At 45.0% G+C, this 19,112-nt stretch overlaps 1 protein-coding gene across 1 annotated transcript in view; it reads right to left on the minus strand.

The window, feature by feature from the left end:
* Positions 1-13,600: 13,600 nt before the first annotated feature.
* KIAA1549L (KIAA1549 like) overlaps positions 13,601-19,112 on the minus strand; it is a 262,753-nt gene continuing 257,241 nt past the window's right edge. The window contains exon 22 of the mRNA XM_029915550.1: positions 13,601-17,442. Within this exon, the coding sequence (XP_029771410.1) occupies positions 17,161-17,442 (282 nt within the window). The 3' untranslated portion in view covers positions 13,601-17,160. The remainder of the gene's footprint in view (positions 17,443-19,112) is intronic.

Genomic DNA, 19,112 nt, shown 5'->3' on the forward strand with positions numbered 1-19,112 from the left:
CGGAGCCCCGTGTGAGGTGAAAGTTCCTGGCTTCTCATCTTAGCAACGAATTCAAATGTCTCCAAAACACAGTTGGGGCCAAATAAAGGCTGGTGTGTCCCGCAATTTGTAACCCCTTCTCTACCAGTAGGAGCCCTCACCCTGAGCAGGGTTTCCAGGCCCTACTCCCCTCCCCAGGAAGAAGGCAGATTCCTATTGCCCCAAGCTGGTTGTTACTGGAGAAGCTCCCTTGTTCACCCTGAAAAACTCCACGCTGGCAAGGCCAGTGAGAAGGGCTGGAGAATTCCAATGATAGGATGGGGAAAACCAAGAACAATATATCCAGTGGGGGCCTGTTTCATTCCCTCCCCAGTCCCAATAGCTCCCGCCCCTGCTGACCCCTAACTACTCACCTCCTTGCCCACCACCTACTAATTGCTTACCACGTGCCAGGCGCGGAGGGAGACAATTGACATGAACAATTCAGTCCTTACCATCACCTGTGGAATAAGCACGACATTTGGGGTGTTTTATAAAAGACGGGAGAGGCTGCTCGCTGTTGGCACATGAAAGTGACAGAGTCCTGGTTGAGAGGACGGCATATGCAATGAATAATAGCTGAAGGCAGCGGAGTGCTGGAGCCAGCTTGAAAAACTTGTGAGAGCCAATTGTGAAAATTCAGAAATTTTGTAAGCTGGTTGTTAAACACAGCCATTATTAAAAAGTAAACTGTATCAGGGCGCCTGGGTGGCTCAGGCGGTTAAGCGTCCAGCTCTTAATTTCCAGTCAGGTCATGATCTCACGGTCTGTGAGATCGAGCCCCGTGTTGGGCTGTATGCTGACCCTGCCGAGCCTGCTTGGGTTTCTCCCTCTCTGCCCCTACCCCGCTTGCTCTTCTGTCTCTCGCAAAATAAATAAATAAACATTAAAAAAATTAAACTATCAACTCGCAATTAAACTATATTTATAACCAAGTTAATAAAGATTCAAAATTCATCACTTCCTAATTATTTTGCTACATTTTACAATTACCTATGTTCTTGAGGTTATGTATGTCTATTTGCACCGCTGTAGTTGGTGGGATACTATATATATAATGGTGTACTAATGTGCATTACTTCCTAAAAATGTCATGTTGGTATTTTGATATTGGCCGTCATGAGAGTTTTTACACCATGGAAACTGATGAATGTACAAATCAGGTTTGTTCCTACCCATCTCCACTCCCCCAAAGTGTTTGTTGTTAAAACATTTACTAGCACACCACCAGATAAATGAGAAACAAAAGTGCCACTTTGTCCATAACTGAGCTAAATAAAGAGAAACCTTCTCTGAGCATCTGAGGTCGGGCTGAAGGTATAAATGAGGCTTCCTTCTTCCTCTGGCCTGATATGCCACTGAGTGGTAGATATGACAGGGGCAGGAAAGAAGAGCCTGGTCAGGCCTGCCCACAAAGGCTTTACCTGAAATAAACAGGCTTCCATGGAGCACAGGTGTACAGATTTAAGATGGTGCAAGCCTGCCCTCAGGTGATGTGGGAAGTCAGATCAGTGACTTCTTTTGGGTAGTTAGGGTACAGGGAATCCAGAGGGAATGCCTGCAGGTGGCAGACTGAAGTGCCTCCTCTCCCGTGGTAACTGTTTTGAGCAAGATGGAACATGCAACTTCATTAAACATGAAACCAACTCCTTATACTACACCCCCTTCATCACAGATCTGTTAGTCCTGAGAGAAATACAGAAGTCAAATGTAATGGGAAAACCTCCCACTACTTTATGCAAGTCATTTGTTCCCCACTCGATGGCCAAAGGAGTCAGACAGGATCTGGCGCCTGCAGATGCCTGGCCTCTAGGAACAGAAGGGAGAGAGAGCCTCTCACAGCTTTAAAGCTTTCACCGGAAGCCAACACCCTGTGGCTGCCTTATGACACACTGGCCTTTTCTTAAATTTTTTTTAATGTTTACTTATTTTTGAGAGATAGAGAGACAGAGCGTGAGCAGGGGGAAGGGCAGTGAAAGAGGGAGACACAAAATCCAAAGCAGGCTCCAGGCTCTGAGTCATCAGCACAGAGTCCAACGCGGGTCTCAAACTCACGAACTGCGAGATCATGAGATCATGACCGGAGCTGAAGCCTGCCGCTTAACCAACTGAGCCACCCAGACACCCCTACACTGGCCTTTTCAACAGTGTCTTGATTTTGTCACCAACCAGATCTGTGCCCTTTAGAAAGTCACCCAACCCCTCTGAACCTATTTCCTCATCTGTGAAATGGAGACATTGTTGTCACAGTATGGTTGGGTGGGGGACAAGAAAGAAGGTGCCAGATGTGACGCTGCCCCCAGTTGGGAGGAGGGTGAGTCTTTTCCGGAGAGGGCCAGCCACATTTCTCCTAGGAAGCATCCCATCACTCACAACAGACAGCCAAGGGCTCAGCCTCTCTGCAGGTGGGTCCCTCAAAGGAGGGCTGTGGTCACCCACCACCCAGCGCCTTCATCTTCCATACCAGGGAGTCAGCTCACACAAAAGGAATGTGCACAGCGCCTGGAGGAAACAGAACTAGAGGGGAATCTGGAAAATGAATCTGTGAGCTGGGAATCGACCTATCCTAGCGTTTCTTTTGGTTGCATGGCAACAGTGAGTTACTCAAACTAGCTTACTTAAATAACGAGGGGGGCTGACAGGAAGTTTCTCTGGTTACAAGCAATAGAAACTAACATAAGAGAAATTCTTAAAAAGGAGGCATCCAAGTCCTTAGAAGGGAAGGAATGAGGTGCTGTCACAGGATGACTGCCCTCCAGCTTTGAATCCTCAGAGAGGAAACATGGCTGGCGCTCCACCCCAGCCTCCGGCCTCCATGTCCATCTCTGTCCATGCTGGGGAGGGAGGGGTGGCCAGGGTCCTATGACTGCAGCCTTCTCCAGCACTTTGAGTCGGGGAGAAGCTGCATTCAAAGATACCACATGTCCCCTCATGGGCCTCGTGCAGATTGGCATTTACTTCTTGCTCTATATTCCTGACTCACCCTCCTCCTAACATAACTCCTCAGTGACTCACAGGAGCCACAGTGGGCCCCCTGTTCATGGCCCACAGCGAATGGTTTCCTAGTCCTGGTTCCTAGGAGCTATGCCACAAGCTGGGGGAGAGGAGAGCCAGAGAGGTGAAGGTCACACAGTCAGCAGGGGCCGGAAGGAGGATTCCTCTGGAGGGAGAAATCAATATCAGCAATTCCATCTGTCCATTCACGAGCTCACTCAGGACTATGAATCTCATCTCAGAGTTGAAGTGAATGCAGTTTATTCTGTAACTCTGAACACACTCCACGTAAATTAAGCGTGAGCTCATTTTACTCCTTTGTCTGGGTATTCATCCAAGCATTCTTTCAATGAAGCAGGTTCTTAACTTTTTCTGAGTCTCTTTTCTCATCAGGAAAATGTGCATAATAATACCCCCTGCCTGGGGTTGTGTCAAGTGAACTGAAATAATGTGTGTAAAGCGCTCAGCTTACGACTTGACACCATCATTTTGCTTGGTAGGGTTTGCTGGGCACATTTTGCGCCCGGGTTTCTGGTCCTTGACACAAAGCCCTCCTGTTTCTCTCATGGTGGGACCCACGAGGTGGCAGCCTGAGCTTAGAAGTGGGATGGAAAAGACCTCCTTCCCTTTCTAGTCCTCTCCCATCCGGAGCCAACATGTATTAACCTTCTCATTAGTGTAAGGGAAAAAATCTGGTTTGGAAACCTGTGAGGAGTAGACACTGCAGCCATTCACTGCAAAAATAAACACAGGTGCAGGCCTGGGCCTTTCTCAGAGGCTGCAGGTGGCTGCCTGCTGAGAGCCACAGTTTACTCATGGGGGTGGCGTTGGGGCCTGGCGGGATCTCTTTTCAGAACTAGTTTCAAGGTGAAACGTCCGGTTCACATGAATAAAAGAAGCTAGGCTGAACTCATTAACACTTTTTGTCTGTTTTGCGCTGCTTGGGCTGCTGTACCAAAATTCCACAGCTGGGAGGCTTAAGCAACAGATAATTTACTTCTCCCCGTTCTGTAGGCTGGCGAGTCCAAGATCAAGGTGCAAGCTAATTCTTGTTCCTGGTGAGAGCTCTCGTCCTGGCTTGCAGTTGGCTGCTTTATTGCTGTGTCCTTACATGGTAGAGAGTTCTGGTGTCTCCTGATCTTATTTTGGGGGCCCCACCCTCATGATCTCATCTAAATTTAATTACCTCCCAAAGGCACCCTCTCCATATATCAGCACATCGGGGATTAACATATGGATTTGAGGGGGATGGCACAAGTCAGTGCCATATTCCTAGTTATTCCTCTCCCCTGTCATTTATCCACCTAGTTCCTCCTAGTCATATATATGTATATACACACAAACACACACCATCTAACCATTAATGCATGACAATAGGTAAATAAATAGGCAGATAGACAACAGTCCCTAAGTAAGTACATATATCTATATCTACTTGCAGACAAACAAACATAAATATATATAAATATAGATATTATCTACGGGTTGTTGTCTATCTGCCTATTATCTGTTATTATGGTTATCCATGAATGGGTAGATGGTCTAGACCTATGTTAATAGGACTTTCTGCAGTGATAGAAATGTTTTAAATCTGTGCTGTTTAGTACAGACGTCATTAGCCACATGTGGCCATTGAGTCTTGACATGCAGCTAATGCAACTGCGGAACTGGATTTTAAATTTTATTTCATGCTAATTATATTTCTGTACATTTTATTTTTTATTATTTTATTTTAGAGAGAGAGAGAGAACCAGTCAGGGAGAGGGAGAGAGGTAGAGACGAATCTTAAGCAGCCTCCACGCTCAGTGGAGCTCAATCCAGTGACCCTGGGGCTCAATCCAGTGACCCTGGGATCATGACCTGAGCCAAAATCAAGAGTCAGACATTCAACCAACTGAGCCACCCAGGCACCCCATTATATTTTAGTTTAAATAGCCACATGGGTTACTGGCTACTGTGTTGGACAGCTCAGATCTAGACAGAGGTATATATAACAATTTCCCCTTATTTGATTAGATTGTGTTGAGTTTGGAAAATTTGGTTTGAAAAACCAATGTAAGCTTGGCTTCCAAAGTTAACTGATGTGGGAGTAGGTGAAAATGGAATCTCTTTACAAATGAGGAAACTAAGGATCAGAGAAAGGAAGCCCAAGGTGACACAGCGGGTCAGAGGCTGAGCCTACCCACTACCGCTAAGGTTGGCAGTTCCCTCTTCTGTGCAAGCCTCCTGGAATCTAGGTTCCCTTCTTGTCCCTCCTGGAGGGGACTTGGGAAGAGTCACAGGATAATGAGGACAGGCTACCAGAGCAAGGTATGATGTGTGAGCAGGTATGTGTGTGTGTGTGTGTGTGTGTGTGCGCGCCCAAACACGCATGCGGGGTGTGCATGAGCAGGTGCCTTGTTGAAGGAGGCTGTGTGATCCTCTGCTCAGGAGAGAGGATGGTGACCAAATCTGAATTGTTCACTGCATCCTTGCCCATCCATCCCAAAGAGACAGTTTATTTTGGCTGCGTTTCAAGGACTGATGAATTTTATAGTCTGTTTTAGGAACAGAGCAAAGGTCCTCTGATGGGGCTGATTGTAGCATTGGAAAAGGTGTCTTGGGGTCTGAGTGCAAGAGAGGCCAATGGGGTTCGGAGACACTCTTGGACTTTCTCGAAAGCCCTGCCATAATACCACACCCGTCAATACCAACTATCAACTACCAGATATTGAGGGGGTTCTCTGTGCCAGGTCCTGTGCTCTGCACTCTACATACAGAGTCTTAGTAATATTTCCAGCCTCAACCCATGAGGAAGACGTCCTTCCCGCCATTTGGAGAGGCATGGAGAGATGTATAACTAAGATGTGGCCAAGCCACTCCAAAGCCCCATCACTTAAACCTTCAGCTCATTTCTTGGTGACTGGTTTCAAGCTACTCTATCTTCCCTGTTTCCCCTTCAGCCCACCTCAGCCAGCTACTACCAAGAACATTTGTGTGAGCAAACGTCATAACCGCCAAAAGTCTAGACTTTAAAGAACAGGCAAATATTCTCCTGATTTCGGCACAGGCAAACTTCACTTTAACGACACTGTGCCTGAGCAGCTACACGGGTAGTCTCATGAAGGTTTCCCAATGGAATCTTATTGTCCACTGGTTTGCCATACGATTTTGGTAATGGGTTCCACGTCCTTCTTCCAGAGCTGACTGTCCTTGCTGCCAGAACTTTAAATACGCCAACCCCAGGCATTTTGCAAGGAGTTGCTTGCTGGGACTGGGGTCGAATGCCCTGGGCGAGTTGAGTCTTTTGGTTGTTCTGAAGAATGACTCCCAGGAGTGGTGGGACTGTAATTAAAAGAACATGTGGAATCTGTGGGAAACCTCCAGGTTGGTCACGTGGTGAAGGGCTTTTCCTTTCACAGCACTGCTCGGTCTCTGGGTGTCCTGAGCCTGCCCTCTGTTGTGGGGACTTGTGGGTGTCCTGGCTTTTGAAAAGAGAGGATATCAACAGTGGGAGGTTGGGAGAGGCTGAGCATGGGGGTCACCCCTTCTGGGTGGTCAAGCGGAAATGTGTTGGTTCTGGCAAGATAGTGAGTTCCCCAATGCTAGTAGTATTCAAGGAGCCAAATGAATAATAATCCATCATGCTTGTAGAGTATCATGCAGGTGTAAACCGGGCACTGTCTCCTTTCGGCTCTATAGTCACATCATAAACCAAATTTTATCTTCATTTCACAGATAAGGCTCAAAGAGGGGACATGACTTGTCCAAAGTAACTAGAATGAGGTAAAGGTAAAGTTCAAATCCAGGTCTGGATGACTGCAAATCCTAAAATGAGGATCCCTTTATCCATGTGATAACAACGGTCACGGCATAGATTCAGAGATAGAGTAAAACCATTGAAAAAGATTCTGGTGCCCTCTTACTCCATATGTAGTTTAAAATCAAGATAATTCCCCTGCTCCCACCTCATGGTGACTACATTGCTTTTTTGCCCTAAATATCAAATTATATTTTAATATATTAAAATAATTAATTAATTCTCCATCATCCCCCCAACCTCCCATTCATTTCCCTCCCCCTCATTTTGAGAACCTGTCTTGCTGAAGCCCCAATTCTGCTTAATCTTTGACTCAGTAAGCCAACATCGTGTATTCAGGGCATAAGGTTTATCCTGTATTGATCACAGGGCACAAAGCCGGAAAATTTCCCCACTAAATTCTCTTCCAATTCAATGAGTCTGGGATTGTATAATTCCAAAACAAGCAAGATACATCCTTTCATCACATAGTGATTTCTAATATTCTGAGAATTTGTAAATGCTTGTTAAAATCTTTTCCTCATGGGGAATGGCAAAAGAAATTTTAAGGATGAAAAAAGACAAGATGTGAGCACAAATAGCCACCAACACCTCGGAAAGAAAATTATCCGTAAGACAACGTGCTTTATTCCATATGCAAATTTGCCAAGGGAAAAACAACCCCACAATTTCAACTAAGCTCAACAGGCAAATGGGCAAAGAAATGGTATCCTTGCAAAGCTCCACCCGATTCGTCTATTTAGATTTGCTCCCTAGAGCACTATATTTCAGAGGCTGAATAAAAACCAAAACCCATTCATTAATAACCCGGTGCATTCTGAATGGCACTTTATGGATATGAACAATGTAAAATGAAAGTGTTTGGCATCCTGTGGTTTCATTTTTGAAATATATGGTTCCTGAAATTTTGTTTTGGATTGCATAGTACGGTCTCCAAATCAGTTATTCCTTTTCTTACAAGCTGGGAGCCTGATTTCATTTGACAGCTCTGAAATTTGGGTTTATAACACTTTTTGATTCTTGAAAGCTGCCAGTCTGCTCTCTGTCCCCAAGGAGGTACTGTGGGCATCTTCCTAGCAAGTTAAAGGTCATTGATAAGGAAAACTGTGTAACATCATTAGAAGATGCAACTGTAGCGTCTGTCCTTTCTAAACCTAAATGTTTCCAGAAAGAAAGGGACGTTGGTTTTCATCTGGCTGCATTTGTTTTTGATTTCATCTATGTCTTATGAGCTGAAAATGCACTTACTGAATGCATGCCCTTCACATGTTGGGCTCTGTCTCACAGATCAGTCTTTCTTGACTGTAAGCTCTGTGAGGGACAGCACTGTGTCCTGCTCACTGCTGAATCCGTGTCACTTAGCACAGAGTCTGCTGCAAAGTAGGTACTCAGGAGATGTTTGCTCAGCCAATGAAGGACTGGATGGATGGCCATGTGGAAGGTTCTATCAGTGTGTCCTGTAGAGGTCCAATTAGATGAAACATTAATGATCTACAGGATAAAACCGGGCCCATAATGCATGGCTCTGGTGGAAAGGCAGCCCTGCAGCCTTTCTTCAGCCCTCATTTCTGCATCTGATTTCTGGTCCCAGCCTTTGGTTCTCTTACCTGGACCCATTCTATGGAATTGGTCCCCCAAACACTGAAGGCTGGTATGGGACCTACAGGTTTTGGAGATAAAATCTTAAAGAGAAGCAAACTTTGAATTTCCAAAGCACTTGAATATTAATATATGAAGCAATTCATACAATTTAGCAGCTCTGTGTTTTCACAATCTTAAGACTTTCCAGGCCCTTTCTTTTGATGCTATCAAACTTGAAAATGGGACTTCTCCAAGGGATGCAAACAGCTTTTGACTTTGCCATCACGAATCCTGGCAGAGCAGGGTGAAACATGAATAATCTAATCCAACATCTGGCTTACTCGTAGACCCTATGTCTCAAATACAACTGTTTCCAAATATCCCATAAGCAAGACATCTATTTGGGTGGTAGCCTGATTTTTCATTAGGTTGTGTTGGTGTCATTAGTGATATGGCCTCAAGGGGTATGGCTTCCACAGGCCCTTTGGGTCTCCCACAGGTTGTAGCTACCACCTGTGATAGAGTTGGCACCAGGGACAAATGCAAACTCTTTCATATGTTCAGGAGAGGTCCATCTGAGTCCAGAGCAAGCTCATATAGCCCATTTTGGAGACCAGATAACCTAAAGTGCCTTTACCTTCAAAAGTTTGCTAGAGTTCTTTGGTTTGGAGGAGGGGTTGGTGATGAAACTATTATGCTAGTGAAACTTTATTTCAGTTCTAAGGAGTCAGATGGACGCTAACTATGACTTTGTTTATGTGCCAACACAAACACTGAAATGTTTTTAAGATGAAGTGCCCAACTGCACAAACCAGTATTTTGCCATAGCCACACCTTCAAGAGGTCATAGAGAGACTCACAGCAATTATGTCTTCTTCTAACAGTCTGTGTACATTTTACAGGTAATTGATCATTGACAACACCCTCATTGATGTTTCCATTATGAGGTTCCACACCCCTTCCTATGTACATTCTTTCCGGCTTCCAGGGGCCAGCAGAGCTCATGAATTGGATGCATGACAGTGACTCACAGAAGTCTAGACTGTCCTTTGGAATAAGTGTGCTCTCCTTTTTCTAATGGGACCTCAGTAAGGAAAGGTTTGGATTGCCAAGGGTCTTTTCCAGCTCCCTGGGTCTGTGTCTGTTCATCCCAGGAATGGCACTTCCCTATATTTGATCATTTCATTTGTCCTGAAGGTTCAGAGCAGCCAGGGTCCAGGAGGAAAGAGAAAGTAAATGGAGGAGTAGGGAACCCCTCCGTTCCTGGGCACACTGGCCCTATTCCCTGCAATGATGAGCACCAGACAATTCTGTGGAGACTCCAAGTTTAGTCCTCATCCCCACAGCAAGACAGGGGCTTTGTGAGTGTTTTTTTGTGCATATGTAAGCCCTCTTACAGAGGGGCAGAGAGAAGAGTAAAAGTTGCTTCTTCAGTCTCTAAGTACTTCTGAATACTTGCAGAAAGCTTCAGCAGACCAGGCTCCAGTGAGAACATGCTGCCTGAGTCTGAATGGAGCCACAAAAGCCCTAGTGTTGTGGCTCTCCATTAGGACATAGGAACTCCTTCAAAACACTCAGAGTTGGTTTTCACTTATCTGTTTTTGTTACAGGAGATAGTTTTACTTACCTATACTCTAAGTCTTCTTGGCCTCAAGGCTACTTCTTACTCAATATTGTTTTCTTAGACCTTTGCTTTGAATATACCCCATCATGGCCTCTGACTCTTGACCATTGAGTTTCAGCATCTTTTGCTAATAGACTCTGTGTCTTGGTATTTCCTAGGGAGAGATTCCAGTTGGCCTGGTCCCATGTGCTGAGCTACATTTCTTGGGGTCAGTTAGCCTATGAATTTGCGGCTCCTGGGTCAGAAGGGTTTCCTGTTCAATCAGCTTATATCAGAAGGCAAGGCATTGATATAACACACGAATATGGCTGAACGTGAGGCAGACATCATGATTGCTGAGACTAGCAAAGGCGGGGAATGGTAGGTGGTCTTGGAAGTTTGTGTCCCATACCGATGTCATCCTGGATTCCTTGGGAGCCACTGACCTGCATGGGACTTGTTTATGATCTGAGAAGGGCATATGACTAGACATTGGCTTATTCTGCCCTGGGTGCCCTGGGAAACCATCTGCTCCAAGAACACAGTCATCGATGGGCTGACTGGATGGCCAGGAGCGAGTTCGTTTTGGCTGAGGAGCTCAGGCTCAGGTTGGGAGGGCTGCTGAGACCGCAAGGAGCGCTGCTATTCTTCCACGACTCGCTGTGCAGTTGGGTCGTGAGGAGGATTCCATCTCACCATGTGGAGGAGGTAGAATGAGAAAGTAGGCAGGTTTTGGGGAATGAAAGCCTTTGTTTTTTATTTTACAATAAAAAATTTTAACAACATATGAACATTCTGTTCCTGGCAGAGGCCAAAGATGTACAAGGTTAATCAGAAAGCAAAGCAGTAAGTGACAACAGCTAGAGTTGAAACACCTGTTCAGTATTTAACTTTGCCTAATGTGTGTCTAATGTGGTTGGTGGAAATCGCCAGCCTAGGTGTTCCGCCCCGAGTGAAAGCACAAGTACAAGTGCTTGTATCATCTCTAAGTTTAAACAGTAACAGCAGCAACAGCAAAATACAGCTCCAGATGAGGCTAGCTCTTGGGGGCAGTTCCAGACATAGGGACATCTTCATTTCATTTTATAAACTATGTGATAAATTAGTTCAGCAGGTGGAGGGAGCTAAAATATTTCACTACATAAGACTGAATTATGAAGCTAATACTTTAGTAAGAATACCTTCAAATATATGTCTCAGAGCATTTTCAGATATAATATGCCACATGCTCCTCACAAGCACCACGAGAGGGAGGAAGTGTTATACTCACTGTTTTTTAATTTTAATGTTCATTTATTTTTGAGAGAGAGGGAGACAGAGCATGAGCAGGGGAGGGGCAGAGAGAGGGAGACACAGAATCCGAAGCAGGCTCCAGGTTCTGAGCTGTCAGCACAGAGCCTGATGCAAGGCTCAAACTCACAAGCCGTGAGATCATGACCTGAGGTGAAGTCGGACACTTAAGCAACTGAACCACCCAGGCGCCCTGTTTTACTCATTTTATAGATGAGGAGTCAGAAAATGGTTTAAGGTGAGTTGCCTAAGGACCTATTTATGACTTCTTCAAGATTTCCAGACCAATGCATGATACTCTGATTCTGTTTGATACAAACCTTCTCTCAATAGTATGTGGGTGGGATGAATTTAGACATAAGGAAGAGATGGGGGAAATAAGATGAGGTCACAGTTAATTTATGTAAAATACATTGACAGCCTCCCTCCATAATTCATAAAAGTCTGGCCAAGGTCAGAGAATGAAAATAATCAATTTCTAGATTTCATTATGTAATGGCTTTCACTAAAGTACGGGTTTGACTTATGAAGACAAATTCTGCCACATCACAAATTTTTTGAAACTTGCATAATAAAAGCAACTTAACATTGTCTAAAATAATTTGTTTCTGGCACTATCCTATTTCCTAAATTGTCCTTTCTAGAAGCCCTGTACATTTTAGCACTTACCACAGGCTAGGACTCTAATCTGTAACCATTCACCTTAAGAAACCAAGAGACCTTTCAATTCTCAGGACACTAACATATTTGGAAGGACAGAGCCACAATAATATCAATTTCACTTGAAACTAATTTTGTTTCAAAAATCTCTATAGAGAGGCTCATCAGCTTCCTCGTCCATGTAGGTGTGTGGCGATGAGCTACATTAATAGCACCTAAGCTAAGATCATGCAATTCAATTTGTAAGTATTTATTATCGGCTGAGCGAGATGTGGTGCTTCATGGGGCTTGACCATAAATCGTCCTTAGACCCGGAAGTAGAATCAGTAGTACTGCTGCTGGGATGGCGTGTGGTTGGGGCAGGGCTGGCCAGTCCACTGGGGTTTCAAATGTATGCATTCCCACTTGATGCACAAGTCAAGGGTGACCTTCCTCTCTGCGGCAGTGTCCACAGGGATCGATCATCTGCTGTCTGGAGTGCTGATCGGTTCCAGTACTGAGGAGGTTCCTTTTGAAGGTTCTGCCCACTCACGCTCCTCCTCTGGGTATTAGCCCCCAACAAAGGCTCTTAACTGAAAGAGTCAGTCCAGGAGGCCATGTTTATCTTACATGACTCTGCCTCCTTGATGATAGCTGATTGGACAGGCATGGGACCCAAGGGTGGCTCATCCACAGGCAGAGGGACTGGACCAATCAGAGTCTCAAGATTTGCCCAGAGATGATAGTCAGAAAGGGGTGGGTACAGGAAAAAAAAAAAAAAGGTGGTGCTGAGTGGGCCCTGGGATGGATTCTTAGCTGTGTACATAGTAAAGAGTAAACAGAGAATGCTAGGAAACCAAGGGAAGCAAGAGAACTGAGCAAATATACAGAATATACAGAGAGAAACAGAAATGAAAGCCCATATGGAGAGAAGATGTGAGAGAAAGCAAGAGGGAGGTCGGCTGTCTCCAGCCTTTCCCATATGGGAGCTGTGTTTTGTTTCTATGCAGTGGCCCTGTGTCTCTCCGTCAACTCCCATACTTTTGAGCAAGTGTGAATACTCCTTGCAAAGGTCTTTGACTAGAATACCTTCAAGGTTGGACTATAGGGAAGAGTTTAATTTCTAACACATGGATCTGAGTCAGTCACTGCTCCAAGCTAGATCACCATCTTTCCCTAAGAGTGTTTAGTGGTATTTTGTAAGCAAAGTACAAACTATTTTCTGGTGTGTGGTAGAAGGAACAGATCAAGTTTAAGTTATGTTCTCAAACTTTAGAAATAATATCTGTTATTTTACTCATTAAACATTGAAGGCCTGAGTAGAAAAAGGTGCCTCAGGTAGAAAAAAGAAGCTTATTTATCTACAATCAATATTTAAGACTTTTGATCCATTTCTCTAATTACTGCTGTTAGAAGAGTTTTGGTTTTTTTTTTTTGGTCAGGTATTTAAATCCTGTCTTCCTCCATCTATACTCCGATATATTTTTGTAAATCACAAATCTAACAATTTCCTATCCATTCTTCCATCAAGACTGTTCAGAAATTACATGCCCTATTGCTGAATTCTTAAGTTAACAAGTGCACAATATAAGTTCTAGGACCAGAGAACTGATTCTTATCTAAACCACTCTGTCTCAGTCCGCCCAGGCTGCCATAACAAAGTACGACAGACTGGGTGGCTTTTAAACAACAGAAATTTATTTCTTACACTTTTGGAGGTTGGAAGTCCAAGATCAGGGTGCCAGTAGGATCAAGGTCTGGTAAGAACCCTCTTCAGAGTTGGAAGACCATTGACTTCTTATTGAATCTTCACATGGCAGAAAAAGAGGGCAAGAAAGTTCTCTGAGATCCCTTTTGCAAGGGCACTAATCCCGTTCTCGAGGACTCCACCTTCATGACTGAATCACTCCAAGGCTCCCACCTCCTAATAGCATCACACTGGGGTTAGGATTTCAACATATGAATGGGAGGGGGGTTGGGACTCAACATTAAGTCCATAGCACAAGAGCACACCCTGAAAGAGGCAACTTGCTGCTGTAAAGGTACCAGGGCACACAATAGACTTGTATGTCCCCATGCTATGGGACTGCCTCCCTTAATGCAGAGCATAGAACCTGCTACCTCATAATGACAAGCTGTCATGGCCTCACTGCCTGCTTGTTTGGATCCATGGCACTGAGAGAGGAATACACCCCTGCAGTCTTGCGCAGCAGCTGAGAATGCCATTTCCTCGATGGCGCTCTCTGGAAAAAGCCCAAATGCATTTCTTTTCACGAAGGCAGAAAACTCACATCAAAACAAGTTCCGAAAAGTGTTTATTATGCCACAAATGCATCGTCCTCTATACACTTTATCTGAAGTCCTTTACATATCCAATCATCTTTTTTTTTTTCTTCACAAGAATGTAGGGCGTCCCTCATATGACCCTGGTCTACTTTTTAAACTTCTTAGCACAGTTCAAGAAACGTGTCACAGACAAGCGTGCAGGCAGCATGGTGAAATGGAAAGCAAGTTGAATCATGAATCAGCAGGCTTGGGTTGGAATCCTCCAGGAGGTCACTCCACTTTTCTGGACTTCCGACTCCTTCTCCAAGATTGCCAAGGTCCTCTGTGGCTTCCTCAAATGTCTGGAAGGTCATGAGGACCAGAGAGCCTCTGGGCCCCCATGGAACTCTATTTTTGCCTCCATGAGGCACTTGCAGAAGTGCACTTTCTCTAGAGGCAGCTGTCCCGGTGTCTGTCCCCTCCATGACACCAGGAGACTCTTCAGAGAAGGGACCACAATTAATCACAGAAAATCTAACAATGGTGGCTGTCCCCATTGGTGGAAAAAAACACGAACAGACTGATTTCTTTTCAACTTAAGGTTTTCCTCTCATATACTTTTCATAAACCTGTCGTGTCTAGTTTACCAGAGTGTCTGATTTAGCACGCTATATTTTTAGTCATCTCATTTGATGAACTCAGTACTTCATGGGGTTCTGCAAAGACTGCAGTGATTTGTTTCTCCATCCTCTTAGCAAGCTGGGGCCATCCCACTGCAGACTGTAGGCTCATTCTCTTCTGTAAGTCACTGGAACATCCAAAGCTTGGAAACAGTCTTTGAAGCATGTATTTTAATTACACTAAGGTCTTGAAACTTCATTGTCACATACAGGATTTCCAGGCATTTACCAAGTAGACAAAGTACTGGGTTGATATCATTGCACTGATGAAATATTAATATTATTGATAAGGCGGGACAATGTGGCTGACTTTATCAGGCTCATACCATTTGCATGAAAAGGCTGAGTTTCTTTGGCTCTTTGTTCATTCAAGTGCATTGAATACCTATTTGGATAGACTTAGGCATTGTGTTAATCTGTCAGTAAAATCTTGCACCATCCACAGTGTTTTGCAAGCTGATTTAGGTTTTGGACTACAACAACTGGCCATTGGTAGAAATATACCATATATACACATGGAAATTACAAAAATACATTTTATTTATAGCTGATTCTTTTTAAGTAACAAAAAACTAACACTATGAAAGATCAACCAGCATACCAAAAGGACACTACCTAATATCATTTGAACAAGAGACTTGTCTGGGGATTCCATGACACATCATCTCCGGAAATTTCCAAAAAGGGCAATTTGCCACTGGGAAATAAAAACAGCTTCTTTGAAAAGTCTGTGCTTTGACAGTTTGAATCTCCCATTCTAATCAGTTCCACTCCTACTCTTCTCTCAACTTTTAAATTTCCACCTTCGTTCAGTAAAGACCAAAGAAACTCATGAGGGAAATGGAAAGATGGGCTCAAGAAGGCATGGACACAGCTGAAGCTAATGGGTCATGGGTGAAGGCAGGACAGGTCCTCATTCTCCAACAGAAACCAAGTAAGCCCCCCAACAGAGCTGGTGAGGGGACCAGAGTGTTCCCTCCCCTGGGCTACCTGAAATTTTGCTTTTGCACTGACAGTCAGCAGCTGGTGCCTCAGGGCTGTGAGGCAGGGTCCACCCAGAGCTCCAGACGCTGACTCACCATGCCAGGGAATGTGATTTGCCATATCTCAGTCACAAGATCAGCAGCCCTGCCATTTCAGCAAATGTCCTCCTGTAACCATTGACTACAGGGGGCGAGGGAAGGAACTGGCAAACTCCATACCCTTTTAAAAAATGTTATTTACATTTAAATGTAAATCAACAGATTTTCTACATTTGGAAGGTCCTATAAACAGAGGCTACAGCCCGGGGAGACTGGAGAATCCACTCTTTCTGCTTCAAACAGGCATCAGTTGCCACTTCCTTCCCGATCGCTTGGCAGCACACGCTGGACATGTTGTTGACGAGATAGAGGTTTTCTTATCGAAGTCCATGTATCAGGTATCTCAAGAAAGAGAGAAGCTTGCTCTCAGGCCAACTTCATTGCAAGGCAAAGAAAAACCTCCATAAATGACTGTTTTTCTTTCATAGGATCTTAAAAGTTCTTAGCACCGATTCTCTTTCAGTTAAATCCCAATTTGCAGGGGACTCAAGTTCCAAAATGACAACACCTTTTCAAAAACTTGTCAACACAAATCCACCATTCCCTCTCATCTGCTCTCTTTCTCGGCTGTTTAATTAATGGGAGGAAAAAAGAGTCAGGACTATTTATAGGTGCAGTCATCGACAGTACTGATTTTCATCCAATTCATCTGACTTTGAATATGAACCTTTAAAAGAAAAGGACTGAAGTTTCTTGGCTGGAGTCAGTACCTCCTTTACAGACCGGAGGTGATTTTAACAATCATAGTCATGGCTGAATGAGAGAGAGTACAGTCTGGTGCTTAATCTGATGCCTGCATTGCCTTTAACACAGAAACAGAGTTAACATGCAGAACTCACCGAAGACAGAGCAATGTTCTCCCCCTTCTGGTGATTTATTAAAATGTGGCATTGGACAGGGGTTTGAAGATTAGTGTCTCTTGTGACTAAGGCTCCATAGGGAAATATACCCACAGTTCAAACATTTAACTTCACAGAATATCAAACATATGGTCCCACACGGGGACTTCTTGACATACAATCAGGAATCAAGCCAAGAATCAAGTTGTTCAAGAGTCTTCTCTGTTGCCCAGAAGCCCCACGGTTCCCCTTTTCAGAGACTGAGGATGAGAAGACTCACGCATGGTCTATGCCTCAAGTCCCAACACGTTAGGTTGAGAAAGCAGAAGACTGTTTCCTCAGAGTCTGGAAGTCCCATGGGGCTAAGGCATTAGACCTGGAACTCGAACATGTCTGTCTGTTTCTTGGCCAGCTTGGCCACCTCTTCCCGGATGGCTTTCACGAGGGCCGCGGTGGAGATGTTGGTCAGGGGCGTGTCAGACGGGTCGTTCTCGGCAAGGCTCTGCTGCGAGGCCGCCGCAGACGGCCCCGGGGCCTGCTCCAGGCTGGGGTGCATGCCTGCTGGCTGGCTGTACTGGCGTGGGAGCCTGGAGGGAGAGTTTTGCTGATAACGTGACCGGGGGTAAGCCTCGATGTACCCTGGGAGGGGGACCTGCAGAGGGTGTCGGGAGAGAAAAGAAGGGCCTGGGATTAGGAAGGGGTTCAAGTCACAGGACACACTTGATACTGGAGGGGACTGAAGAAAAGGAAAGAGATCCAGAAGAAAATGGGGACCACCGTACACATATAAAACCTGGAGTCTGTTTGTTTAGAATATAGGTAATTTGGACTCACTGGATACACTGGTCGGAGGAATTAAGTAGGTGTTTTGAACGTTGCCATAAACAGCTGGAATATGCCTAAGTCTTCACCTGAGTCTACCTGCCTACCTTTTTAACATAAGCACAACCCAGCAAACAGAATTACTGCTCTTCACAGTCCTCTAAGGACTCAGGGATTTATCCCCAACAATCACTGCTCACACCGAAGGGGCTCTGTGCTAAGGGCTTTCCACACATCATCTCATTTAATTGTCAAATCAACAACCTAGGAGGTAGATACTCTTCTCCTTATTTTACAGAAGAAAATCCTGAAGCAGGAGTGTCACAGTCTTCAGTGACATGACTAAGACATGCTTTGAGCAGGTCTGCCTGATGCCAAGGGCTGGGAGTTAATTACTGCACTGTCTTCAATCTGGGATATGATCTTAGTTTCTTAAAAAATTTTGTCTCTTCATTAAAAGTGGAAAACACATACTTCTGTGCTTAAATATGTGGACATACCTAGGAATAAGGACGAGTCAATGATTTGGAATTCAGGATCAACTTTCTCACAGAAACAGCACCTCACATGGGGATGCTGTTCTCAGCCAACTCACAAAAGGCCTTTGTATCCCAGAATGCTAGCTGGAACCCTGTGGGATGAAAGACTGTGGACAACGTAGGCACAGGGTGCTGTGGGCATGGACGCGTGTGGGGAGTCAGGCGGCTTTCGGGGAGAAGCAGCTTAGCTGTGTCTGGAAGATGAATAGCTTGTTGCCAGGAAAACAAGGCAGGAGGGGCTTTCCAGCAGAGGAAAGGCAAAGGCACAGGCTGGGGGTGCACAGGGGATGCAGGAAGCTTCGGGAGTTCCGTCTGACCAGAGAGGATGTACAGCGTACAGAAGGAGCTCAGGAAAGACAGCCAGGCAGGGCCAGATCAGAAAGCCACTGAATGCCAGGCTACAGAGTCCAGTTTTTATGGCACACTTCTGAGAACACAGCATATTCCCATTCTTTATAGAGATACTTGTCTGGGCTCTGGTGAGGATGGAGTAGGATGGGGTTGGGTCAAGAGTCAGAAGTTTTGGATGGCTGAATATTTAGCAGGAAAGTGACCTCCTTCTACTCCCCCGTGAGATGTTCTGACAACCCCTCCAGAGAAGGCAGCTTTCTGAGATGCATGCATGCCGGCCGCCTGGCCAGGGAGCCGCCAGTGTGCATCAGGCAGAGGGGCCTGTATTTTAGAAAGGACGCTCTGGAGGTAGACCCGCTGGAGGTCAAGAGTGCTGGGAGCCGCATCGGCCTTTCTGGATGACACAGTCACAGTGAGGAAATGGCAGATGTTTGCACGGCTCCTGCCATGAGAGGCAAAACTGGTATCTCCTTCTGCTACTACTGCTCATGTTGAAAATAAGCCTGTTGTCATCAATTAGGCCTTACAGCATTCCAAATCAGACCGGGATTCCCCACACAGTTACCCCATAAGAAAAACATTTTCCTGTCCCTGAATAAGAGATTTTAGA

Source organism: Suricata suricatta, chromosome 11 (assembly GCF_006229205.1).
Source record: "Suricata suricatta isolate VVHF042 chromosome 11, meerkat_22Aug2017_6uvM2_HiC, whole genome shotgun sequence".
Taxonomy (NCBI): domain Eukaryota; kingdom Metazoa; phylum Chordata; class Mammalia; order Carnivora; family Herpestidae; genus Suricata; species Suricata suricatta.